This window comes from Porites lutea, chromosome 5 (genome assembly GCF_958299795.1).
Source record: "Porites lutea chromosome 5, jaPorLute2.1, whole genome shotgun sequence".
NCBI classification, from domain to species: domain Eukaryota; kingdom Metazoa; phylum Cnidaria; class Anthozoa; order Scleractinia; family Poritidae; genus Porites; species Porites lutea.
Genome location: NC_133205.1, coordinates 1,299,345 through 1,323,942, shown reverse-complemented (window position 1 = coordinate 1,323,942; position 24,598 = coordinate 1,299,345). Strand labels below are relative to the sequence as shown.

At 39.3% G+C, this 24,598-nt stretch overlaps 1 protein-coding gene across 1 annotated transcript; it reads right to left on the bottom strand.

The window, feature by feature from the left end:
- Positions 1-894: 894 nt before the first annotated feature.
- On the bottom strand, positions 895-22,956 carry LOC140936675 (myosin-IIIa-like). Its single transcript, XM_073386166.1, has 32 exons — positions 22,810-22,956; positions 22,606-22,671; positions 22,227-22,360; positions 21,204-21,306; positions 20,736-20,838; positions 19,552-19,708; positions 18,925-19,030; positions 18,406-18,528; positions 17,778-17,886; positions 17,129-17,248; positions 16,915-17,015; positions 16,588-16,674; positions 16,342-16,407; positions 15,700-15,816; positions 15,055-15,166; positions 14,395-14,468; positions 13,645-13,710; positions 11,436-11,516; positions 9,485-9,523; positions 8,476-8,561; positions 7,861-7,956; positions 7,298-7,389; positions 6,538-6,702; positions 6,251-6,405; positions 5,409-5,512; positions 4,961-5,059; positions 4,743-4,832; positions 4,189-4,306; positions 3,712-3,759; positions 2,950-3,003; positions 2,319-2,444; positions 895-1,602 (listed from the first exon to the last, which is right to left on the bottom strand). The coding sequence occupies exons 1-32, from the start codon at positions 22,918-22,920 to the stop codon at positions 1,585-1,587; spliced, it is 3,126 nt and encodes a 1,041-aa protein (XP_073242267.1). The 5' UTR covers positions 22,921-22,956; the 3' UTR covers positions 895-1,584.
- Positions 22,957-24,598: the final 1,642 nt, after the last annotated feature.

Here is a 24,598-nt window from a genome sequence, read left to right as displayed (position 1 = left end):
TAGAGTTCCCTGTGTTAAATGAAATTGTTAAAAAGCGCCGAGGACCTTTTAGATGATGGCTGCAAGAAACAGTATTATCTGAGTTTCATTAGAGTATAGACTATATTTTGTAGCATGTTTGTACCTACTTAGAGTTCCCTGTGTTAAACGGAATTGTTAAAAAGCGCCGAGGACATTTCAGATGATGGCGCGTGAGAAAGAGTATTATCTGAGTTTCGTTAGAGTATAGACTATATTTTTTTGGCATTTTTATAACTCACTACTTAAAGTTTTATGTGTGACTTGAATTTTTAAGCCGTATTTGTATATAGGAAATGAAAATCCACTTCTCAAATAATTTATTAAAACAAGCAACATATGATAAAGCAGAAAAAAACTGAAGTTGATCAAGTTTTAACTAGTTACAGAAGAATATAACTTTTCGGGAGAAACGAGGAATCTAAATAATGAAAGTGCAGCAATTTGTTTGTTGAACTTGGAATAATTATCAGATGCAACAACAAAAAAAAACAGGAACGTGTACTACAGTGAAATGTAGAAATGTGAAATGTGATTTACGATACGACACAAAGAGTTCCCTGCGGAGCAGAGAGAGAGAGAGAGATAGGCCGAGGAAGTTGCAGACACGGAGTCTTCGTAGTCACTGTACAAACGAGCAAGGAACTAGAGCCGAAATACACCCCACAAGTGTTTCTGGGATTGTTGGTGGGGAAGAGCCGTTCCGCTATTGGCCAATTTTTTCCCTGTCACTAGTTACAGTCCCAGAAGTCTTAACGAGAGTTAACTCTTCCCAGTTTCCTTCGTAGGGCGAGCCTTGGAGAGCCGGTTCCACTGTACTGTACTATCTTTTGACAAGGGAAAGAAAGAAGAGGTTTGTTATAATTTGTGCAACTGTTCAAAGAATGATGAGAGTTTTTATTGCAAAGCACGGAATTACTAAGAGACCAGCTCTAAACAGCACTTTTATAAGTTAACTACTTTGCTGCAAAAATAGGAAGGTTATTGTAATTTCGTTAACAAGCATCACTAACAGATGAACCTGTTATCTTCACTGAATTTATTGCCTAAGTCAATTTTCTATTTCTTAAATTCATTTGTTCATCCGTTCGACAATCATATAAATATTTATTTTAAAAATGACGCAAACATATGACGTGCTTGGGTTCATTTAGATGCATCTACGAAAACAAACCGAACGTCAAAATACCATCATACCTGTGCTTACTGCTACATAAATATTTCCAAAACCGCAATATGTTTAGCTTAATATTTACACGAATTTTTCCTACTAAACCCTGTTTCAAAGAGTGGAGAGCAAGTATTCGTAACTACACGAGAAAACAGGAGAGGAGGTTCCCTTGTAAGCTGCTTAGTGCTACATAAATATTTCCAAAACCGCAATATGTTTAGCTTAATATTTACACGAATTTTTCCTACCACACTCTATTTCAAAGAGTTGAGAGCAACATATTTTCCGGACTCTAACAATACCCGTTTTAAAAAATATCCGGATACGTGTGGACGGGCGGGGTCTTAGTGCAACAAAAAGCTGAGAGTTTACTGTGTTACACAGCAGACACCACATCAGCGAAGGCGAGTACTCTGAAACAAAATAAGATCACAGTGACAATCACGTTACAAATGAAGACCATGCAGGGTAATGCAAACTGGTCCAATCCAAACTTCTCTTCATTAATCCCATATCCCCCCAAAACCTTGACATTAATTACATTAATGAATTCAATGATCAAATAACACCCGCGTTGACCAGGAAGTTTCCCTCCGAATCATCCACCATTTTCAAATGGAGTGTTTATAGAAAACATACAATAACACAATACATAAAATGACAACATTCCAAAAAGATTATCTCGCGAGGCACGGCGAATTATTTTAACGCTTCTCTTGGCATTACTCATTATTCTGTATTTCGAGCAGTGTATAAGGGAAAAGCTGATGTAGCCTATGTGACAGGTGCCAGTTGGGTTTTTTGGTTAGTTTTTTTGTAGAGCGCGCGAGGGGAGCTCCCCTCGCGTACGCGCACGTTCTCGAAATTTTTCTCCTCACCTTACATAACTGGCACCTACTACGTAGGCTAGCAATACTGGTAATCAAAGCGATAGCATCATTTGTGGAAAAAATAGAAACATTCTGCAGTTCTACACAATACCGCACGAAACTACACCAGCCTTGCCAAGCTCTGCTTCCAGCGCTAGGTAATCCCCATTTTTTTCATACTCAAAATCACGTACTAATCTTTATCAGGTCTATGAAATACGGGAAACGTAGTCTTCCCTTACAAAAATGTATTTTCATACCTGGTAGTTTCTTGCTGGAAGTGGTGGTGGCAAAGATCCGTCTATTCCCTTGGGTGATCTTGGAGACTTAGGGGGGAGGGGTGGTGCGACATCATCCCTTTTAATATAACGATTTCTATTGTTGTTCTGTGAAAAGACAGGCAAAATTATTAGTCACTGCCCGCACACTGGCATTTACCGAAGAAAAGAATTTAACAAAACCATTATGTGCAAGTTGATTGGTTGATAGGATTTTTTTAAAAAAAATAGAGAGAACCCACAACGAGAAGGAGTAAGAAGTTTGAAAAAGAATGTTACCGAGCATGCGTGCATTCTCAAATTTGATTGGTACTCAAGGGCCGTCAGTTTATGTTAGCTTTTTACCTCTGGGAAAACGGGATGAAGACGAGGTATGCAAGTCGAATTCGAATGAAATAAGTTGATGAATCTTAACAACCTTTAACCTCTCTCGATATGCCTTATTTTTGTGGGATATCTGAAAACGACACCTGGAAGGCTTTTATTTAATTAAATTTTAATTAAATAAGAACTAAACAGGTCCATCCACTCCAAAAACAGATTCTCTGATACGTTTTTAAAAATGAAGTAAGACAGCACTTTCACAATGACCGAAGCTTTTGAATATCGTCACCTTATTATCCAGCATGGGGATTAATTCCACATAATCTGCTACTTCTTCGGACTCCTAAACGATACATCAGCACATTGATATGAAACCAATAAACAGTGGAAAAATCAAATGTTAAATAAATAAAACATGGTGATGCAATAACTCAATAAAGAACAACCTTTCATTGATAGCTCAGAGCAAACGAGGACGGTGACAACCTCATTCCCAGCTTCTCTCCCACTCGTCTCTCGGAGAGGACCCTAGGGACGAGGTTGACAGAGAAGGATTTCTAGAAATAGCGGATGAGATCAGCAAAGTGTCAAAACATCAGAGTTTGAACTGGTTGAAGAAGTAATATGTGTCGAATGTTTGATATTACTTTTCAAACAAAATGATTTTAGCAGGAGAAATTAAGGATGCAAAACGAGCAGTTTTTCATCTGATTTCCAAAGACTCATCAAACATTCACTTCCTTTGTATTTTCTTCATAAATTATTTATGAGTTTGAGAAAAGAGGATCAAGAAATCACTATCTAGAACATGGATTAGCGGACCTTTAGTGTGAACATAGCGAAATTTTCGCTTGAAAGGAATCTAAATCATATAGAGTAAACATGGAAAGTCTAACGCGCTAGGACCCTGACTTTTTGGCAGCAGCGGGTTGCGGCAGGTTGTCAGTCTATTGCAGTCCACATTTTCTGCAAGTACCTTTGGATTCACCAAATACGTTTCCTTATATAGAAGGACAACCAAAAACATCAAGTTACTTTGTAACCCACATACCTGACCACAAGGTATTACAAGAAGATCTCCATCGGGTGTTATTGGTTCCTGCGTTATGAAAAACAAGAAAACTACTGAGTCCAGATTTAGTGCATACCGTTTACATTCTTAATTGTAACAATTAATAAAAGTCATGTCATATATTTCCATTCAAACATCACCATTTACGAACTTTTGTGAACGCTTTACTGGAGGCAAGGGTTCATATTGGAGGTTTGATGAAATTGTTCTAGTTTTGGTACAACTTTTGTAAAGAACTAACATAAAATGAGACAAGGAAAAGGACTGCAACTTACAAAAGTTAAGTTCTTAAAATAATCGCCACAATAATAATCAGTATCCGGTTGTTTTCCTTCCAAGAATTCGATAAAGAATCTATCTCTTCCGCTTCGTCAAAATCTTAACAAGTTATCGTGGCATTTCTTACGGGAATTTTTTTCTCTCTGTTATACAAACTAAATGGAGGTAAAACCAAACCTTTTTATGTACATCCACCATTTCCTTGAGGGATTTATAAACTCGTGGCATGCCAACGATTACAAACTTGCCGGAACGAGTCTGATCGATCATAAAGTGCTTGCAACGACTTTGCACCCTAAAAGTAACAAGCACGCAGTTCAAATACGATCGACTGAAAAGTGGTTGCGGCCTTTCCTGCAACGCCATAACTTATCATTTCTGGTAAAACGACATCAATTTAACCTCACAACGTCATAATTGTACTTTGATCCCAAAAAATTGATTGTCGATATTAGCAACCATCAAACTGCTCGCTAAACAAGCATAAGACCAGTACCCTGAGTACCACGGGTTTTTTCTCGCGCGTTTGCTGAAGTCTGGGACCCAATGTAGCTGACTAAAACCCCAAGCATAGAAACAAGCTAACTCCTGTCCATGCAGCCGCTCTTTTAAAGACTTTTCACTGGTCTTGTTCTCAATAATCTGATACGCAGATCTCTCACGGTGATTTCAAACCTACAGACAGACACCAGTGAAACCTGGGCACGAGCTTTTCTTTATTATCGGCTTACCTGTAGGATAGTGTATAACCAAACCGGCTTTCACTGACGCGGATTAAGAAACAGCCAACTGGTTTATTTGACAACAGACGCTCAGATTCCCTAAAGATAAACACATTTCACTCTATAGAATCATCATTACGGCTAATAGTAGGCTAACAGTAAATGTATCGTGTGAACTAGTATTTTCTATCTCGGTGATAGGAAATGAAAAACTTCAATCTGCATACCGTCTGGAAATGATGCCGTGAAACCATTCACTGAACACTCCACTGTCCTCTTGTACAACTCCTTTTGGGGCCTGGGTCTCTTTGAACCACTGAACGGCACTATGAAATATGATAGCATGTCAATCACTAGCGTTAATAAGAGATTGGAGTATGTCCTCCGCGCGCGTGCCCTACCAGCACATTCGACAGTCCGATCATCTTTTTTGAGACAAAAGGTCTCGTCCTCCAGAGTCAGCGTGTGTACGGGACATCTTAGGTCGATCATATAACAAGGAATTACCAAGGTTTTCCTTGCCTAGTCCCCAGGTCTCGTTACTCCATGCGGCCCATGCGTCTCAGTCACGTGATACCGAAACACCCAAACAAGAGGAAACAGAAACACAACAATAACTCGAGGACACAAGAGAAAAACATGCATATGCAAAAGACACTGAAAATATTGACATACGCTGCTTTATTTTTTTCTCCTCCAAACGCATTCTTGTTTGGATCAGGCTGAGCTACAAATACGTCTTCTTCATCCTCCAAATCATCTGAAAGCTCGTCAATAAACTACAGCAAGAGAGAATAAACTAGACTTCAGTAACAAACAGTTATATTTGACTCAAGACGTAGATTTGCTACAAGTCGACCTCTCAAAACTTCTTAAAAGCGAACGAGAAGAGCTTTTACCCGAGCAAGCGACGAACCAGGAAAAAAAAACGACAAAGACGCACAGTCTTATCACGATTGATATCAGGGGCATTAGCTCGTCCCGTGTCCCCTGGGCTTTATCCTTAGAAAATGGGAGGTGCGCCCCGTCTACATCTTAAGGGAAAATCCCTGGAGACGAGTTTCTATCGGGCGGCCAAGTAACTGCCTGGGTTTGGTAAAAGAATGGTGGAAACAAAGTCAGCAGAGTCCTTTTGGTAAAAGAAGTATTAGAGGGTGTCTACATATGATTAAACAACTGCCTCTGATCACATATTCGGTTATTATTAAAAATAGGATTACACACCCATGACAACCTTGAACTACTAATCGCCCCATATAAGGTAATCCAAGACAGTCTTGGATTCTGGATTCCAGGCCGTGGATTCCGGATTCCAGGAGTTGGATTTCCCATACCTTGTAAGTGGAACTTGGATTTCGGATTCCAATCGTTAGCGGAATTCCGGATTCCAGGATTCCAAAGCCCAAGATTCCACATTTTGCAAGCAAGAATTTCCCGGATCTCTGGAATCTGGATTACCTTACATGGCACGATACTAATTATATCACACTGCAAAGTTCACCTAGCAGACGATTTACCTCTACCTCCTCTAGGGATCCATGACTTCTCGTTTTGGGGGGTAGTCCTAGAGCATCCGGTGGGGGTGGAGGAAAGTCCTCGTCGTCGTCGTCGTTTAAAAGAGAGGAGGGGAATTCCACAGCAATGTAGTTAAGAGTTCTCTCTTTTAGGATTTCTGAAAGCGAACAAATTGCAGTTAATATGGCAGTTTTTTCTTCTCTTTCCAAAAAAAGAACGCTTTTTTCATCATGGCACAAGTTCAGGATGTCTGAAAGTAGGAAACCGAAGTTTATCGAGAAAAATTTACCTTCTTTTCTCCTCTGATCATGCTGTTGCAGTTCACCTTGTTTTTGGAAGAAAATATTTCCACACAGGTTGGAAGATTTCAGGAATGTTGAGGCTTTCTTCGAGTACATCATTGCTTCTTGACGGAGACGTTTGTACCTTCGCCTGGCCAGGAATCCACGAACAACTAATTGATTAAACAAACATAGAAAACCTTGTTTAAATTCAATGACTTCTGATATACTTGCTAAATTCATGGATCAGTTGCTCACAGCTTATGCTAAGCTTGTCATTCTAAATTACTGAGAACTCAGAAAAGCTTCGAAACCATAGCAGTGCGAGAAACGATTTAAGTTTTAAGTTAACCACATGAATTTTGGGGCATCTAAGGAAACACATTTGCTGGGAAAACCGCGACTACCGTCGAAAATCCCAGGAAGCGCTTCCCAACCGTTAACTCTGCACTTACATTTAAAACGTTTGCACATTTCTCGCCCTTCATATAAAATTGCAAATATACCAGTGCTTGAAACCAGTACCCCAGTTCAAAGAAGGTTCAAGCCTCTTTTGTTCAAATAGAAGGTTGGAGCTACGTTTTGATATGAAAACAAAAAAAGCTATACTTATTTGACATCATTTTGGAAGCGAGGGATTTTAGAACGCGGACATTTTACGGCCTGTTGCTTTTCCGAGAGTTGTGCTGTTTCATTCTTTAAGTCCCCACTTTCACTTTTCACTAATTTTTAACTAAAAATTTTATTCACATCAACCAGGTACAGTACCTTTCTGTATCGTAATCACTGCCTCCTGAGCTTTCTGAAGCTGTTCAAGCAGCTTTTCCACGTGCCAGTATTTTAAAAACACCTTAGTTCGTCTGAAAAACAGAACCAAGACCTGTAACACTGACGCTTTTACTAAAACTCAGTGCAACTAAGAATGAAAAAAAAAATCCTATTTACTCATTAGCCATGTGTGACACGCCTGATACAATTACATCAAAACGAGTAAATAGAGCTATAAAATACTGTCGTATGAAAAGTTCTTTAATTGTCAAGACCACCAAGAAAGTTTCAGTTTTCTAAGTAAGCGCTGATATAAGCATCCCATGGTGTCATTGCTGAACGGTGAAGAGTTCCTTCGAATTAGCCGCTCTTTACAATCTTGACTCCAGTGTGATTGCTTGTTAGTCGAAAAATTTACTCTTATGACATTAACACATTGAGTTTTATCACTCTTACAGAAGGTCGCTTATTGCAGGTGCTCCTAACAAGTTTCAGAGCAATCTTTTTGACATCCAGCCTATCTCTTTTTCGCGACTTTTGCGACTTGCCGTCAATCCACTTACCCGATCTGCCAGTCCCGTAACTGTGACCTTTTTAGTATCTGACGGCAACTGGACTCAGAAGTCGGTAGGTTTGTCGTGTACAACACGAGTTTGTACCTAGAGATTTGGACAACAAAATGAAAGTCATTGTACCCTTAAAATTGGGTATATTGTTCCAATAGCTTTAGTTATATTTACTTTCCAGTTTAATTCAGGGTACAAACATGAACATTCCAGGAAACGGTACTAGTGATATTTATTCTTCCGAAGCCAAAATTATGCAATATAACTGCGAAATTCTAAGAATTTTTCAGGATAAGGAGTAAGGAGTAGGTAGTTTCCATGTCCCCTGGTAGAAATGAAAAATTCCCCACTCCTGTGACCACAAGGGAAATGGGTACAAGCTCTCGGCGCAACGATTTCTGGGATCATTTGGGTAGAAACTGCTTATTTATGATTGGCTAATGGTTGCTTCGAATACCATCGACCAATCAGAACTCCAGTTAACCGATCCCACAAATCTCTGCACCAAAGCTTGTACCCATTCTCCCTGGAGTTTCTGAAGTGAAGTAGTTTATGAGTTTTCCAGGAATGTGAAAATCGAAGACAATAACCCTACAACCATTACACCCTTACCTGTCTACAAAGTCAGCGAAAGGAATCCTCACAGCATACCCCTCTCGCCGGATTCGTGTGGTCTCCAGTACTCCAGTGTAGGCTAACTACGATCACAAACACAGTGTTGGCATCACAAAAATAGTATTAAACAAACGTACATTATTTGAGTGTCAATGTATCTCATTGGCACGAAAGTACTAATTGACTGGAGGACACTATTTTGTAATGATCATACTCATCCGAGCCACGCACAGGTCTAGTCGTTTGCAGGGAAAAGGAAGTACCTTCCTTTCTTTAAGACACCGAGTATTGGGCCGGCATTCGAACCCGCGACCTCCTGCTCTGCAGGCACGCGCTCTACCGACTGAGTTCAGTCAGATATTGTTTAGTTTGAAAAGGCAAGGGCCCTTTGCCACTATCAAAATATAAACACTTCATTTCCATAGCACGTGAAACAAACACAAGCTAAAATTGTTCCATATAGTTTAGTTCCAAATGATCTGTAACATCATCTGCGATCGGTCTGCTTTACGCCGCACGCGATATGCTCCGCGCCTCATGTTCGAACTAAAATCGAGTGAAACACTGAATACGGCATGTTTGTGATCGCTAAAATAAATAAATGGGAACATTTGTATGGGTTGTTTGGAATTATCTTGATACCCCTGCCACGGTGAGGTAGTAATATCCCCAAAATCTGCGTAGCGTAATGTACATCCCTGAAGAAGTCAGTATTGGGATTTGCTCGAAACGTCGGTAACCCAACCGGGAAATATAGCGTCGTCAATAAGAATTTTTTTCCGACAGGGTTACAGATCACCACAGACTGTTACAGATTATATGTATGGAAACCAGGCTTTTTATAAGTAGTCAGTCAAGAGTAACTAGTCAGTTTTCACAGTTCTTTAACTCTAGATCTTGGAGCCTCTCTTAGTACGTTTACCCAGCCTGAATTTAGATCGAGAACTGACTACGAGGCGATAGCGTATTAATGACAAACGATCAAGTATACGCAGTTTAAAGTTACCTGTTCTTTCACATACTTGAGGTCGATACTGTCGGAAATCTGCGAACAAGAAGCAAAAATAGACAATTTGACATTTCAAGGAAACCTTTCCAGCAGAAGGACGTTAATTTTGATGTTTTGATTTTAATACAGTCATGCAAGGTTGTATATTCCAGTGTTCTCTCTTCGCATAAAGCTTCTCCTGAAGGAAAAACACTGATAGCGCGAGGAGAGAGGGGTAGGCGGGAAAATTCATAGAATGCTACGTAAACCCAACTACGCCGTGATCTCTAGCCGTACTTGTCTGCCTGTTGCTTCGTGTCTATATGGACGTAGAACTACATTTACAATGTCGAACTCTGTCTACCTCTTATCTACGGCCGGGGGTTTTGATAACATAGAAAGAGTCTCTGTTTCTTCGGACTGAAAAATAAAGTTTCCTACTTCAAAATGAAAATATTGAATTTATCCATTACCTTATTTAGAAATTCAAGAACCAGCGAAAATAGCAGAGCCAAACTGAACGCTGACTAAACTGGCCAAGATCGATAAAAAATGATATAAATACACAGAATAGTTATAACCGGCTTTTTTGCGGTATAAGGGATCATGATATAATCTTAGCAAAACAAACAAACAAAAAAACAAAACGATATAACCTTCACTGGACCTGCAAAAATCCTGTTCAATGTTTAGAACACATTTCTGTATACAATGCGCTGTCCATAACCCCCCTGTATAAGATTTTAACGCTCAAAGAATGCAAATGAGGGTTTTGCCTAGAATATGCAGCGCACCGTTTTTGCGAAATCATCTTTCGAGTTTTTAAGATTCGTGCCCGTGATAGTAAAATTATAACTGAGAAGAATTCAACGCAACATATTAGTTTTAGAAAAATTGATCAAGGCAACAACTCGAGTGTTTTAAAAACAATGTGGTTCTGTAATCTTTGCCAATGACATTCCTTCGACTTATTGAAATGGACAATTCAAATCAGCGGTGGGAGCATATTGGAGAGCTTTCCTCGAGGGTATCTTGTCATTGAAAGATTTGTCTGCTACAATGTTACCAATTTGAAATGGCTTGCACAACCGGCGTTATTTCTTTCGTGGTTTTGTAGTCATATAAATGAAAATAGCATCTGTAATAACAGGACTGCTCAAGTAACACTGTTTACACTAGCTAGCTATCTGCATGATTAGTAACTCCTCACTGACTAAGACTAAGTTGCGCTGATTAATCACATCCTACCTGTGTCAGATCTCACACATATGGCTTGATCGTGCAAGAACAGCTACAAAGACTAAACGTATAATTTGTCTCTATTTCTTTGCTAAACAATATATGAACGCTTTATATAAGATTGGAGCCGGATGTACTCAATATATAAATACAACATAAAGTTGATGAGTTTTAACGTTTGGCTATTTCTGTCTCACGATTCTGACTTTTAAATCTAAGAAAAAATTATCGTAAAGTGCTATCATTTAAATTAAACCTTCAGGGTATATTTTACAAATGTATGTTTTCTGCCGTTCTGTGATCAACTAATTAACAGGCAAAAAAGCAGGTTTCGAGACTAGGTTTAAGGCTACAAATGAGGATTTAGCCATGTTTCAACGAAGTGTGGAGATTTAATTTACAGAGCTACACTTTTTATTGCGGCATGAAAGAAAATCCTTAACCTCTCCTAAACCAATCAAAATTTGAACGCAAAAGGCATTTGTCTCAATAATTCGTTTCTATTTTCTCGCGCCTGGCAAATGGCGACGGCTACGTCTATTTGTTTCGAGACGTGATTGGTTAAATGAATCTCAACGCTTCCTCTGATAGGCCAGAGTGTACTCTCAAAGCTTCTAAGAACTACCAAACTTTCTTTGGTTCTAGCTGTTCTAAAAATTTCACATATAACTTGTTACAGTACTGAACAAATAATTTCAAATTATTTATCAAGAGTAATACGAAGAAGTACCTTCTCAGTGTTCGGCTTGATGCACCTGATAAAATGAGGATTAGCAGCCGTCATTCTTTCCATAAGGATCGCCAAAGAAGTCTTTCATAAAAGAAAAATTGCATGCATAACATTAACATTAATATTACCACAAAAAAGTAAAGTAGCACTCAGCGATCTTTTAAGAGACCTTAGATTATTGTTTGGGTTCACAACAGATATACATCGCCAGTTCATGATCTGTAATAATACTAACCCTAATCATCAGATAAACATTTGAAAACAGTATTGGTGTCCCCAAAAAGATAACTTCACGTCTTTTAGCCGCTAGGCTTAGATCCAAATATCTCGTTAAATGGACTAAACACGTTTCCGTAAATTCTCGAAAAAAAGTCTAAAATATCTCGTGGAATTTCCTTAATATACCAATATATTTTATGTCCCTTTGACGATTATATTGTGGACTATATATTCGGTGCCATATGTGGTGGACTAATTTTTGTGATTTATACATATACGATGCCTTTTGTGAAGACATACACAAAACCGAGATTATTTCGTTTCTTCTCTTTGTTTCCGCGGCAAAAATACAAATGTAGCGACTGCGGAACCTGTAGTGGCGAGAAGACGCGCGACCAGGGGCGACCTTCGATTACAGTAGCACTGTAATTGTGGAATACATTACTGAATAGATTAGAAACAAACAACACTGGTGAATAAGAGAAAAGACACCCTAAATCACGTTTAAAAAGTTCTAAATATCGTAGAAAACCACATAGTTTTTTTCCGTGTATCTCACGCTTTTATAAATATTCTACAAACCACAAAACAATGATATATCCGGACATTTGTCTAATTTGTATCTAATTTGCCTACAAGCCGATCAATACGTTGGCCCTTATCTTCTGACTCTTAAGCCACTAATTAGAAAATGAATTCGCGATTTATGCTTGGTTAATCAGCCTTGATACTACAAAGACTTGCAACGTTGAATTACCATCAATCACATAATTTCCTCGTTAAAAAGGTACACAAGTAAAATTTCTTTCCAAAGGAAATCACCACCACCACCATCATGAAGGAAGGGCCTGAAAATTGAATGCTAATTACAAAAACTTTTGTAAACCCTAACTTCAATTTTTCCCGAGAATTGCGGTTGTTTGCGAGACTATATCAGTCACTCAAATAAGCCTTGTTCTTTTTAACCCACTTCTGGGAGTTTGAGTATCAGTTGAAACACTCCTTCTCGTGTTTTATAAATCCCTCCACACTCAATAGTCTGCCAGCCTTCCAGTGGCAAAATAGCGAGATTCAAAACCGAAATACAATACAGTATTGACCAAGATAAGGTTGGCGTGGGAAGGGCAAAAGAAGTTTTCAAAATATTTAAAATTGCTCTCTTGAAAGCTAAATCTCGGAACCATTTCCCAGTGGCTGGTCCACATCACTTTAGTTTAGACGAGATCAGTTTTCGGGCTGTCCTAAATTATAAGCTTTTAACAAAGAAACAAAAAAAGAGCCGCTATATGTAAGCCTAGTAACCAGACCTCATCATTCTAAAGAAAAGAACTACCACGTAATGGAAATTTGTGTGACGTCTCTTCCCCTTCCCATGACGCCTTGCACTTCCGTGGCTAAAGCCGTCGGTTAACGGCTGGTTCAAGCCACTGTACGATTCTCTCCGTCTCAGTAAATTCTTCAGAGCGCCTCGAACTTAAGCGCAGAGAGCAACGACGACGGCGACGGCAGCCACTAGAGAGTTTTCACATGACGGCCATATTGGTTGGCTTTCTTTGATTCCAATAAATTTGCATAGATGCTGGTCACGTGAGTGAAAACGCTCTGTAGATGGGTCTATGGTCTAGCAAAACAACAAGCTTTTTTTTTTTTGTACATTTTTTTGCCGTCACTGCACAACTGCGACGTGAAAACGCTTAACTGCATGTTTTATCGAGGACGTAAACAAGCGACAAGGAATTTTTCTTTGTCCTTCTAAACTTGAGTGCGGTCGTCAAAAAATCAACCCCTGGGAAGTTCCCCAAATTTGACATTTTCAGCGCATTGGAAGAAACGCGACAAAGTTTAAAAAACGCGAATCCAGTTTAAAAGTGACGTTTTTGTCACCGTCGCCATCGTCGATGCTAAAGCTCCCTAATGGCTTGAGTTGACTAACAACTTCATAAGACAAAGTAAAGCAAAAAGAAAATCTTAAAAAAATTGTGTAGCTTACCTTGAACTGTGCACCAACAGTAGGTTTTTTGGTGGCTGCCATACCTTGACGACCTTTACTAAGTTTCTTAAAAACAACCAGAGATAAAACTATGAATATGAGTAACCGAGTGCTAACTCTACTAATTTTACTTTCATTTTGATGCTCCACAAAACATGCCTCGCTCACTTCTCCACTGACCGTTGTGTATTAGTGACCTCTTATACAACACTCGAAAGGCCACAAAGGCGGTGGGAAATCGTCCTTGCACTTCCAAAGAAGACTTTAAGTCGGCCCAAACTTAACTTAATAGGCTGCCTTATGAAAATTTCGGCGTCTATACAGAGCCTTTCATTGCTTCTTACGTCTTCAGTTGTTTATGTTTATTCATGCCACCCGACTCCTGACGTTTCGAGGCCTAAAACATAAAGCTCTGGCATGTATTGGGTGTTTCCGCTGTACTCTTTCAGCCTTCAGGTGTTTTCTGGAGGACGTACTGCGATAGATAAAGCTAGAGGTATATCATAACTATCACTTTAAATTCCGCAAAAAACGATAAAACAGAAAAATAGAATGAGTCATCCTTCCGCTTGATGCCCACTTCCGTGAGCAATTTCTTCTCTCTCCAATTTTCCTCTGGTTGTGCAAACAACGATGGCAGCTACAGGCAGAAAGCACCGAACGGTTGCCCGCCATTAAAATAGCCCTATTCTGTATTCTGAGGGCCCCCTTAACTGTTTCTTGTGTCAGTTCTACGTACTCTCGACTCACCTTTGTTCTTCTAATGACATTTCCCTTGCTCACTCGCCCTTGCAGTGCCAATGTTCCAGTTCGTGTGATGGTTCCTGTATGAATTTAATTATAACAATTTGTTTTGCCAGAACAAACAAAATCATTTAGGAATAGTTTCCTTTAACCAAACCCAGTCCGCATACTGCGATTGAAGACAACGATCTGAAAGATAGGAGGTAGATCAGCCTGACTAACTGACCATCATCTAGTTTCAGTTTCAGATTATGCATTCCATTTGGCGAAATAGATTCAGATCGATAGCACGTGATTGCTCGCGTGCCATATTGTTGTTTCTAGTATCACAAAAAGCCATTTTAAAGAAGACTGGATGCAAGTGGAAACTGAGGTTGGTTTTTCTGGAAGGAGCGCGACCTAAATAAACAAAATATTTAGAGAAAGGTTACTTCTTTGTCCAAATCCTAGGGCCTATAGCCACGGGAATATCAGAACACCGAGGGGGAAAACGAAGCACTCTTTCTGGGCTTGCACAACTAGTGAAGCGTTGTTGAATACCAAAGAAAACACTCTTTCAAATGTTCGTTACACTTTTTCAAACTATATACTTATAAAGAAATATTTCAACAATTTTAAGTCTTTTGCAAGATTTTCTTCGAAATGGCATTAAACAAGTATAATTACCAGCAAAAATAGTAGAAATCAGGGTGTTGTCACTTTTTCGCAGCATTTCCATCACTCCTTGAGGAAGAGTATCGCGGTTTTTCTCAAGAAATCCTCTGGCGTTATATTCAACCTGGGACGATTCATACAAAAATTATTGTACCATCAGTTCTATTAGGAACTTTTTACATCACTGACACTTACAAACGTCGATAGCCATAAGTGTAGACGAAGGAAAGGGTGATCACAACTTGACAATGTAAGGCTAACTTTTTCAAATTCCACAGATAATACTTGCATTCTTTCCTTCCAGTGGTTCAGGTGATTGGGCCAGTACACTGGCCGTCACGTCTACGGCAACTACCAGTTTGATTCTCGGTCCCGCTATATATGTGAGTTGAATGTTAGTTCTTGACCCTGCTCCGAGGTTTTTGCTTCGGTTTCCTTGTAGCCTGCGAGCAAGCTCTCCGGGGCGGTCTCGCGGTTACTCGCAGGCTAGTCTCTTTGGATTTCCTATCCTCAAGAAAATCAACTTAAATTTTCGATTCAATCAAGGGTTCGAGGAACAGTCTATTTATGAGTCAAAAGACTGTTGCTGTGTGCTATCCTTGTAAAAAAGTGGATTTATTTACTAATGGCGCAGAAGTACACCGTTAGATCGCTCACCTTGCCCGCATAATGACAGATTCCAAATACAGCGCTGTTCGATTGTTTTGACTTGATGAAGATGTTACTTTTTCCACAGTTTTGAGCCAGTTTCTCTACAAATGAGCGGTCTGTACTCTAGGTAACAAGTATCGAAGAAATATCTTTCAGTGAATGAATGCGTTTTGTTCTTTGAAGTCAGAAATGAGGCATAGCAAACAATCGAGCCGTATCAAAAAGTAAGATAGGGTCTCCTAGGAATATTCAACTAGCAGTACGATTTTACCATGACAATTTTCGTCTTATTTGTTGCGTAAAAGACTTGTCGGATTGCCTTGACTGGGTGCCGTTTGCTTGCTGTCCTTCAATGTGTAAATAATTTCATTTTACACGCTTTCGTGGCTAAGTTCAAACCTCAATTCTGTTCAGCCAACATGTGCGGCTCGTGAAATGAAGGGAAAGTACAGTTCATGTCAAAAACCTTTCGTCGCCCTCAACGCAGAGTTGTAATCTTCGTCCCCTCCCGAATTCAAGGCACCAAGGACACCCAGCAAGCTCTAATATTGACAATCAAACTTAACTTACACACTGATATACGATATGGATACTGTCAAGATTTTTAGAATCTATACGTCGTACGCAGAAAGCTTAACTTGTCCTCACCTGCGGGAAATGACTCTCTTCATCGAGCAATGCAAGAACGCCGATTGGTTTATTTAAAAACAAATCCTGAAAAATAGCCACAACATTTCTTACAACAGGTTTTTACATTTGTTATATTAAATTGAAACATTAGCGCGGGTTTTCGCATCATTTTTTTTACCATACCTGTGCTGATGTTCTCGTTACCGATTATGTTATGTTTATGTTAAACTATCAGCAGATCAGAGGCTCAATTATAACTCTTACCAGTACAGGTTTGTTGTCTGCAAATGTAACACCAGTCCAATCGATTCCTTCCTTTTTATACTCTTCCTGCTCCCACATGAAAATATGCTACAAAGATAAATAAGCATTCCGTAATGAAAGACTGTTGTACTGACAACAGATTTTAGAATCTACCTTCCAGAATTTCAGGCATTTTTTCTTAATTTGTCACCCAGGAAGAGCGATCACGTATACCCGGTTCTACGGTAATTAAAATAATGAAAAATAACCCTGAAGTTAGCCAGAAGCTGCTACGGGTAACGGTATACGAAACAACACCTGTATACGATGATTACAATTGCCATTTACCTGGTTGAAAAAGAACTGAAGTTGTTCATTAGCCAGGTTGATACACGCTTGCTCAAAGCTGTTGTTCTCAAAATGTTCGAAACCAAAAATGTCCAGAATTCCTACAAATAACGAGAGAGAAAAACATATAAGTTCGGTAAGTTTTGAAACTCTGAAAGCATTATCATTCCCGCCATTTGGAAGTGGGTGTAAAAAAAGCTCCACCCAGTGGTACCTATTTCTGTGACCTCGTCTCCTCTTGAAGCCATTGGTGGCGCCAGTAGTTGATTCACCTTATTAACAATCCAGCCAAACAGTCGGCCGTACAAAGCTTTAGCTGTCGCGTCACGTACGTCTGAAAAACGTCAAAAAAAAAGAAGTCAAGTTGACCTATGAGAAAGATGATTTTACAATCAGTGACACAGGCGGCTCGGAAGAAAAAGTCCGTGTTCTCCCAACAGCAGTTAAACCTCTGACCCTCTGGCTATACGTCCAGATGCCCTAACACAAAGCTACAGGAGACCTGTGGGAGCTAAGGCCAACAAACATAGGTTTAGGCGACAAACGTCCTGCATACTGTTAGGACCACTAGGACTGGAATGTCGATATGTGCTTATGCGCAATGAAGGAGATGTTATGGTGAATTTTGAGCCTGGAGAATACATAAAAAAGATAACTTTTCATGCAATCATTGACACAGGAGGCGGCTAGGAAAAAAAGATAAACCTTCACGTACAAATATGGCCAATTTTGGCTACAAAGGACAAATCGAAGGGAAATTACAAGTGCAGAAAGGTTAACCAAGACAATCTTAGTCAAAAAAGTCTGCCAAACTCCCTTGACTAGTGGCTATGTTTTAAACACTAGGCTCTATATCAGATTACCGATGGCTTGATGATCTTTCAACCTTCTCTTGATCACACTACCACGTGTTACGGTTGAGGTGGAGATCAGAGCTTCTGCCAGATTCTCCGCGTCCACACCCAAAAGTTTCTGTTGTCGGACATGAAAATACAGAAATTTACGATCAATTACACTGAAGGTAGCGATACCGTTGCCATTCTAAAATGTTGGTGTCTTCTTATAAACTTTTAGACAAATGTTAAGAACAACTTAGATGGTTCCACTCAACGCATGAGCGGGAGGTCACTGGCGTGAAATTTTTAAAAAGAATTTGAAATCACACCACATAAATTCCACAACTCCCGCTACAAATTCATTCTGCGTTCTATGAATACCAGCAAAAACATTTCACAGACTACTATATCCCTCGAAACGTCCACGACGGAGGGGAGCGGAGAGAGGCTGTTGTATTCGTACTCTGAGATTGCGGTGCTGTTGTTCTCTTTTTAATGAGCGTTACAATATTCATTGATAAGAAATCTAAGTCTGAATCTTCGTTCTCCTCTGTTGCGAATGGAAAAAAAATGATTATTTTTTCAACAGATTTTCGCCATGGTTGACCTTTATGAATAAAGAAAACTATGTAACTTCAATTACGTTTTAACTTACCGCAGCTGTCCTCAGAGGTCCGTGAGCTTCTTTAACAACTGCCCCTTCGTTTTCATCCATCTCAAATGCTATGTTGCCTAGGTTAAGTACTGCACCAAGTACAGTCAGCATATCTTGCTGCTCCTAAACACAAAAACACCGAAGAAAAAAAAAACAGCACAAAGTATGATCAAATAGTCGCGGTTACAATAAACTTCGCGACCACTAAATTTCGATCATGATCGAATTTGCTGCGACTTGCCTGCGACAGATCGCGCTAAAATCGCCCGTGAAATCGCTGCCTCTTTATACTGGCGATTTTGGAATTGCAACCAAATTAAAGCTCTTGTTGCGCTACAAATCGCGTGAAAAATCGCCGGACCGAGTAAATGGAGCTATACGACAAAAAAACGTTCACGACTAACGCGTACACAACGGTGAATTGAAATCCCAGTCTAAGGCGCATGTTATGAGTACAAACGTAGTGAAAAAAAGAAACGAAAAACAAAACAGAACGTCAAACATTTACGTTGTTTTTACCTCCTCAAGAAATCCCACCATATCCATAGCATTGAGCAACTCATCAAACATTGCCTTGTTTTTTGATATTTTCTTTTTAAAACTCGCAGCTCCATCAGACAAGTAACTATAAGTGTTTGATAACAAAAAAGACTTACATAAGCTTTACGAGTTTCAAAACATATCCTGTTTAATTCATGTAAAAGACAAGGGATTATAGCATCCTAAGTTACTGCTGCCCAACTAAGTAAGTATACCTGATTTGGGCAGATTGCGCACAAAGCAACCTTCAGTCACGTTTTTGAACATATTGTAGAAGTTAATTCTTAGTAATAATTGAAAGGTGTAGTAAATGGAGGGCTACAAAAGTCTTCAAAAGTTATAAAAAAGATGAGGCAAGAGTGGGAAGTAAAGCAAGGTTTTCCTCAAAAATTATCATCACATTTTACTCTGTTTAACATCACCAGCAAAACCGATGCAGTTATTAAAAAAAAGGTGCTTTTCCTCCATGACAAATTCTAAAGATACCAAAAGACTATCAGAAACAGATTCCAATTTCAGTCTTCAAAGCACTAAACTGACGTACTTTTCCCGCTGCTTTTGGCTATGATATGTTTGAAAAATGTTTGTTTGCTGATACCACCTTACCAGTATTTGCTGGCCTTTGTTAATCCATATTTGCTTTGCTCTTCTAAAGACAGCCCAGCGAACAAGTAGTAAAAAATGTGAAAATTTTCCTCGCCAGGACTTTGTCGGACAACGCGGGATTTCTCCAGAAGATATTCAGAAATCTTGGCACCAATAACTGTGAGATTAATAGATCGATGAAAACTTATTTTAATTTAAGTGAAAATGAACTTGAGAGCTTTATATGTAAGTAAATAGCACGCAGTTTTAATTCCTCTTTGCGCAAATACATCTTATATCCCACGCAGTTAACCCCTCCAAATGTAAGTCATTTATTCACAAAAAAATTTAAAGTAGTTCTTTAAAGTTAAGTTACGTAAGAATTCTATAGCACGGTCAATAATTTATCAGAAGAGTTGTTACAGCCAAAACTCATTTCGTGGATTTTTTTAACCATCAACTGGAGGCTATGATTCTGTTCCAATCCAGTAAGGCAGGTTATATCCTGTGAGCAAGCCCATCCCCACCTCACACCCCCCATCTCATGAGGATGTCTAGCTTACGTACTCCATAAAACGTCGCATAAAGGAATTTCCTGTCGTAGTCGTACGCGCACTGGGACCCAAAGAAATGTATGAAAAAGAACGTTCAAGCACGCGCAGGTTGTTGTTTTGACGTTCCTGTTGCCGTCGCCATCGTGGTTGCTATCCTTTGAGCGACGCACGTCAACTTTTGGAAATGGGCTTTTTGCACTCTTGAGCCGTGATTTTAAACAAATTTTCGAGCAGTTCGTCTCTATCAGTGTAAAGACACTTAGCAATACCAATTTGGTACAAGGATTCACTTCCGGTAGTGCATCGCTCAAAAACGTCTTTGCTTAAGCTCCCAGTATTACAGTAGAACGCAGACAGAGTGACCCCCTTTAGTTGTAACATGAACAGACCGCACATCACTGTATTTAATTGGAATAAGAACGTGATATAAAATATCTCTGTTTTAACAAGTACTGTTTCCCTTTTTAGCACTTTTTTTTGGGGGGGGGGAGGGGGGGGGTAGCTGGCTAGAGCATCCGGTTTTTTCGGCTCTAGTTTCTAGTTTCACCCGCCGAGAAAAGGAGGAAGAGAAGTGATGACCGGAAATACGTCGCGGTTCGAAGGCTAAGGGGGGGGGGGGGTTTACTTATATCAGCATATGCCAGTTCCTACCACTGCCTTGCTGAAACTTCAGTTGAATGTACTTTCCAAATCTACTTGAGTTGTGGTTCATGAGTGTTTGAGCATTACCAAAGGCTTCAAGCAGAGGATTTACCTGAGGGGAGAGGGGGAAGGGTTATAATCATTAAATATTAATTATATTAGTATTCTTAAGGTTACCAGATACCTTCAGGGGTGTCAGCAGGTTGTAGTCATTAACTTCAGATACCTAAAACCCTATATCAAATTAAAGCCACTATTGAACTGGCTATCTTAATAAACCAACGATTTTTAAAAAAAATTGCTCGGTCAATTTTTTTTAGGATTTCTTGAGGAATCTGTATTGGGGGCCGTTATTGTCCTGGTTATTTTTTATAAGCATGATTTCCGTGAGTGTCTGCTTTAATACTAGTTTCATTGACTGACTGATGGTATGGGTGTAGCACTGAACTTTTCCTGTTACAGATTTATTAACAGCACCTGAAGAATCTGCTGTTCCAGCTGTGAGGTTCCTTTGGATAGCTCAACAAGTTGACTGATCAAAAGTTTGGCTGATTCTGTCTTGCCTGCACCGCTTTCACCGCTGAAATTACAATATTTTTACTGTCAAAGTACATGCAAAGAGATGCACTAGCTAAACAGGTCTATTATTGTTTTTAGAATATTAAGCATAGGCATCCAAAACTCAATATGTGAGCATACATGTAAAAATTGATACATAATATGCTAATTTTGTATGATATATGTAGTTTATAGGTTTTATATGGGAAAAAATAAAATATCCCCTTCTCTTAGTTAATAGAGTAGCAATAAAAAAACTTAATAATTTACAAAAAATTAAAATAAATATGAAGGTTAATAAGGAAGAATAGCAAAACCAGCCCAGAACACTACAAAAAGAACACAGGAACACAAACAGTGAAAGTAAGTTTATTTTGATTATTTGCTACACAAGATAGTGCAATATTTTTTCTATTGCTTCTTTTTCCCATATAAATTAACCCTATGAAGCCTTACATTACAAAATATTAGCATATTTTAATATTTTAAAATTTTTAACATGCACTCAGATATTGAGTTTGGGATGCCTGTGGATTATGAAGTACAGCAACAAGTGAAGTTATTATTTATGTCAGTACTCATTCTGGTGACGTGGGACTGGTCATTAATTTTAGTTATTTAGATGAGATGTGATGGCTGGTGCAAATGGGTCGTGCGCCAATCATTTTTGTGCAGTGAAAGAGGGGACAATTATTTATAAGTAGGTCAGTTTCTTCTAATTAAGTTTCAAAACAGAAAATATTTTATAAGCATAATCAATTTTTGCACTGATTTTGTTAAAAGTAGTTTACTTGTTATATCCTGTGGAAAGGTCAGTAAACCTTTGCTGAGTACCGGATTGAAAGCAACCAGCACTAATATTGACCATAACCCTAACCAACACACCCAACACTCACCCCTCACTGTTACTAAGAGACAGGAAGAAGAGTCAAGTCCTCATACCTGATGACACAACACTGGCTTTTTGGATTGGTCCCAGCACCAATGCCTAACATGGCTTGGTAAGCTGCATCAGCAATGGCAAAAATATGTGGAGGCTGAAATGATTTCTGTGTCATCTTATACTTTGCTGCAATCTATAAGCAGATCAAACACCACAAAAAAAATGGATTTTTGTTGGCCCACTTGATATTTTGGAAGACACATCTTTTAAGTTCAGAATTGTTAATCAAAATTATCAAAGGACTAAAATCAGTTTAAACTTGAGTATCAGCGAAAGTGGTGGAACGTTATCAAGGGGCTCGAAAGCAGATGTCTCGCTTTAATTATTCACTGGCGTAAATTAAATTATCCTAAGTTCGTTCAGTTAAGTTTAACTTACATTCTTGTGGTAAATATCCAGTTGCTTGAACGGGTTGACTGCGATAAGAATATCACCGACATAGGTCTATAATTTTTGATGGACAGATTGCAAATAAATCAATATCCGCTGCAGCTAAATATAATCACAAATTGGACGAGGAAGGAAAATCTCATCAAGTGAGTCGTGTTATAAACTGACAGACTTAGAGCCCCAAGTACTCACATAGATAACATCTTTGCTATATCTCGCTTGCAGCTCTTCCAGAATAATTTTTTCATTCAATTCAGAAAGAGTTGCTAAGTCGTCAACAGAACCTGTTATGATCTTAGCCATTCTTTTTTTACTCGACAGAAGACACTAGGAAACTCCTGGAAGCTTGCTGGGAGTTGTTTCCAGGTGGCGACACTCGTCCCGGGCTTCAGGAGCGTGACCTGAAAAGCGTGCCCTTGTCGTGTCTGTTAAATAAAGTCACGCATTTCGTAATGGCAACGTTGCAAAAACAAAACAAAGCAAAACCAACTGAAAACAAATTTTGCATACACCTTTATGGTACACCTATGTAGTCATTGACAAATTATAGCAAGGGACAGACATCTAAAGGTTTTACTTATTTATTTCTTTTTTCGGGGGGAGGGGGAGGGAGATTTTTCACGAAATCTTTGACCTATTGCATCATGTCAAAGGATCTCAAAATGGTGTTCTCATTTTTTCCTTTCTCTGCATTTATTAGTTTCCAGCTGTTTGAAGCTAGAGTGACCAGGTTAGATTCAACGGTTTCAATCAGGGCTTTAATGTACCTACCTTTTAAATATTGTCAAAAACCTTTTTTCTCCTTTGGTTACAGCGTCACACGGGGTTGGGGGAGGGGGAGACAGAATGTAGGTTTTAGAACAGCTACCCACAAAACATCACCTAGGATTGCCATCAAAAATAAAAAAATACAGTATATGAAACTAGGCAGGTGAGAAAAGCCTGTTTTTCAATCTTCTTCTAGCTGTCCGCTCTAATTACGGTATTTTATCCCACAACAGAGTCACAACATAGAATGATATACAGCTGCAGTGGTGGATCCGGGGGAGGGATCCGAGGGGCCTGGGCCCCCCTTATTTTTGGACCAAACTGAGGCCCAAAGGGCTGAGAAAATTTTTTTAAAAAAACTGCCCCCCCCCCACCCCACTATCTGAAGGTCTGGATCGGCCACTGAGCTGTAGTCTACAGATATGGCTATTGAAAAATAAAAATCAAACCAATAAAGGACATGAGTTATGGCTTTAAAAAAAATGTCAGATGCCTGATAGGTGTTGCCTTTTCTTCACATACGGCAAAATATCTTGAAGCCTACTATTACTTTTAAAACTGCAGACCTTTAAGCTAAGGGACCATATTTCCCAGTGAAGTATTCCAAAAAGTGCGTGGGTAATCTAAATGACCAGAATGGGAAACTGCAGAATGAACTACAACCTCTTTCCCCGGGTCCTCTCCAAATTGCCTCTCATCCTCTCTCTGACTCCAAGGGCAAGTAAGGGCCATAACCTGTAACAGCTGTTAAAGCTGAACTCACTTGATGTTATGGGTGGTCAAAGTGGAAGACTAAAGGAGCCACCATAAATTTTTGGGAGATGTTGCAGGTGAACCTTATTAATGTTAGCCTGTTCCAGGCTCCGAAATAGTGGTGAATTCAGAAAAAAAATGCGAAAAATGCGCGGGGGCTGGGGAGAGACAGGGCCACCGCCCCCTTTCCCAAGTCGTGCATGTCTTATTTTCGCTTTGCTCGTTTTAATATGTTCCCACTCTACTATCTGAGAGCCTGGCACAGGCTATATTAATGTTATCACTTCCACCACATTGCACAGAATACACAACACAGTGGGTTCTAATTTAAGTGTGTCCTGCTTACGGAATAACCCACCCAGTCCAGGAGAGGTTGGCCACACCACCAGGGTCTATGTACCCTACTTTTTTCGAACAGTGGTGTAGGTTCTTTTACATCCCTCAAGAACTAGATGTTAAG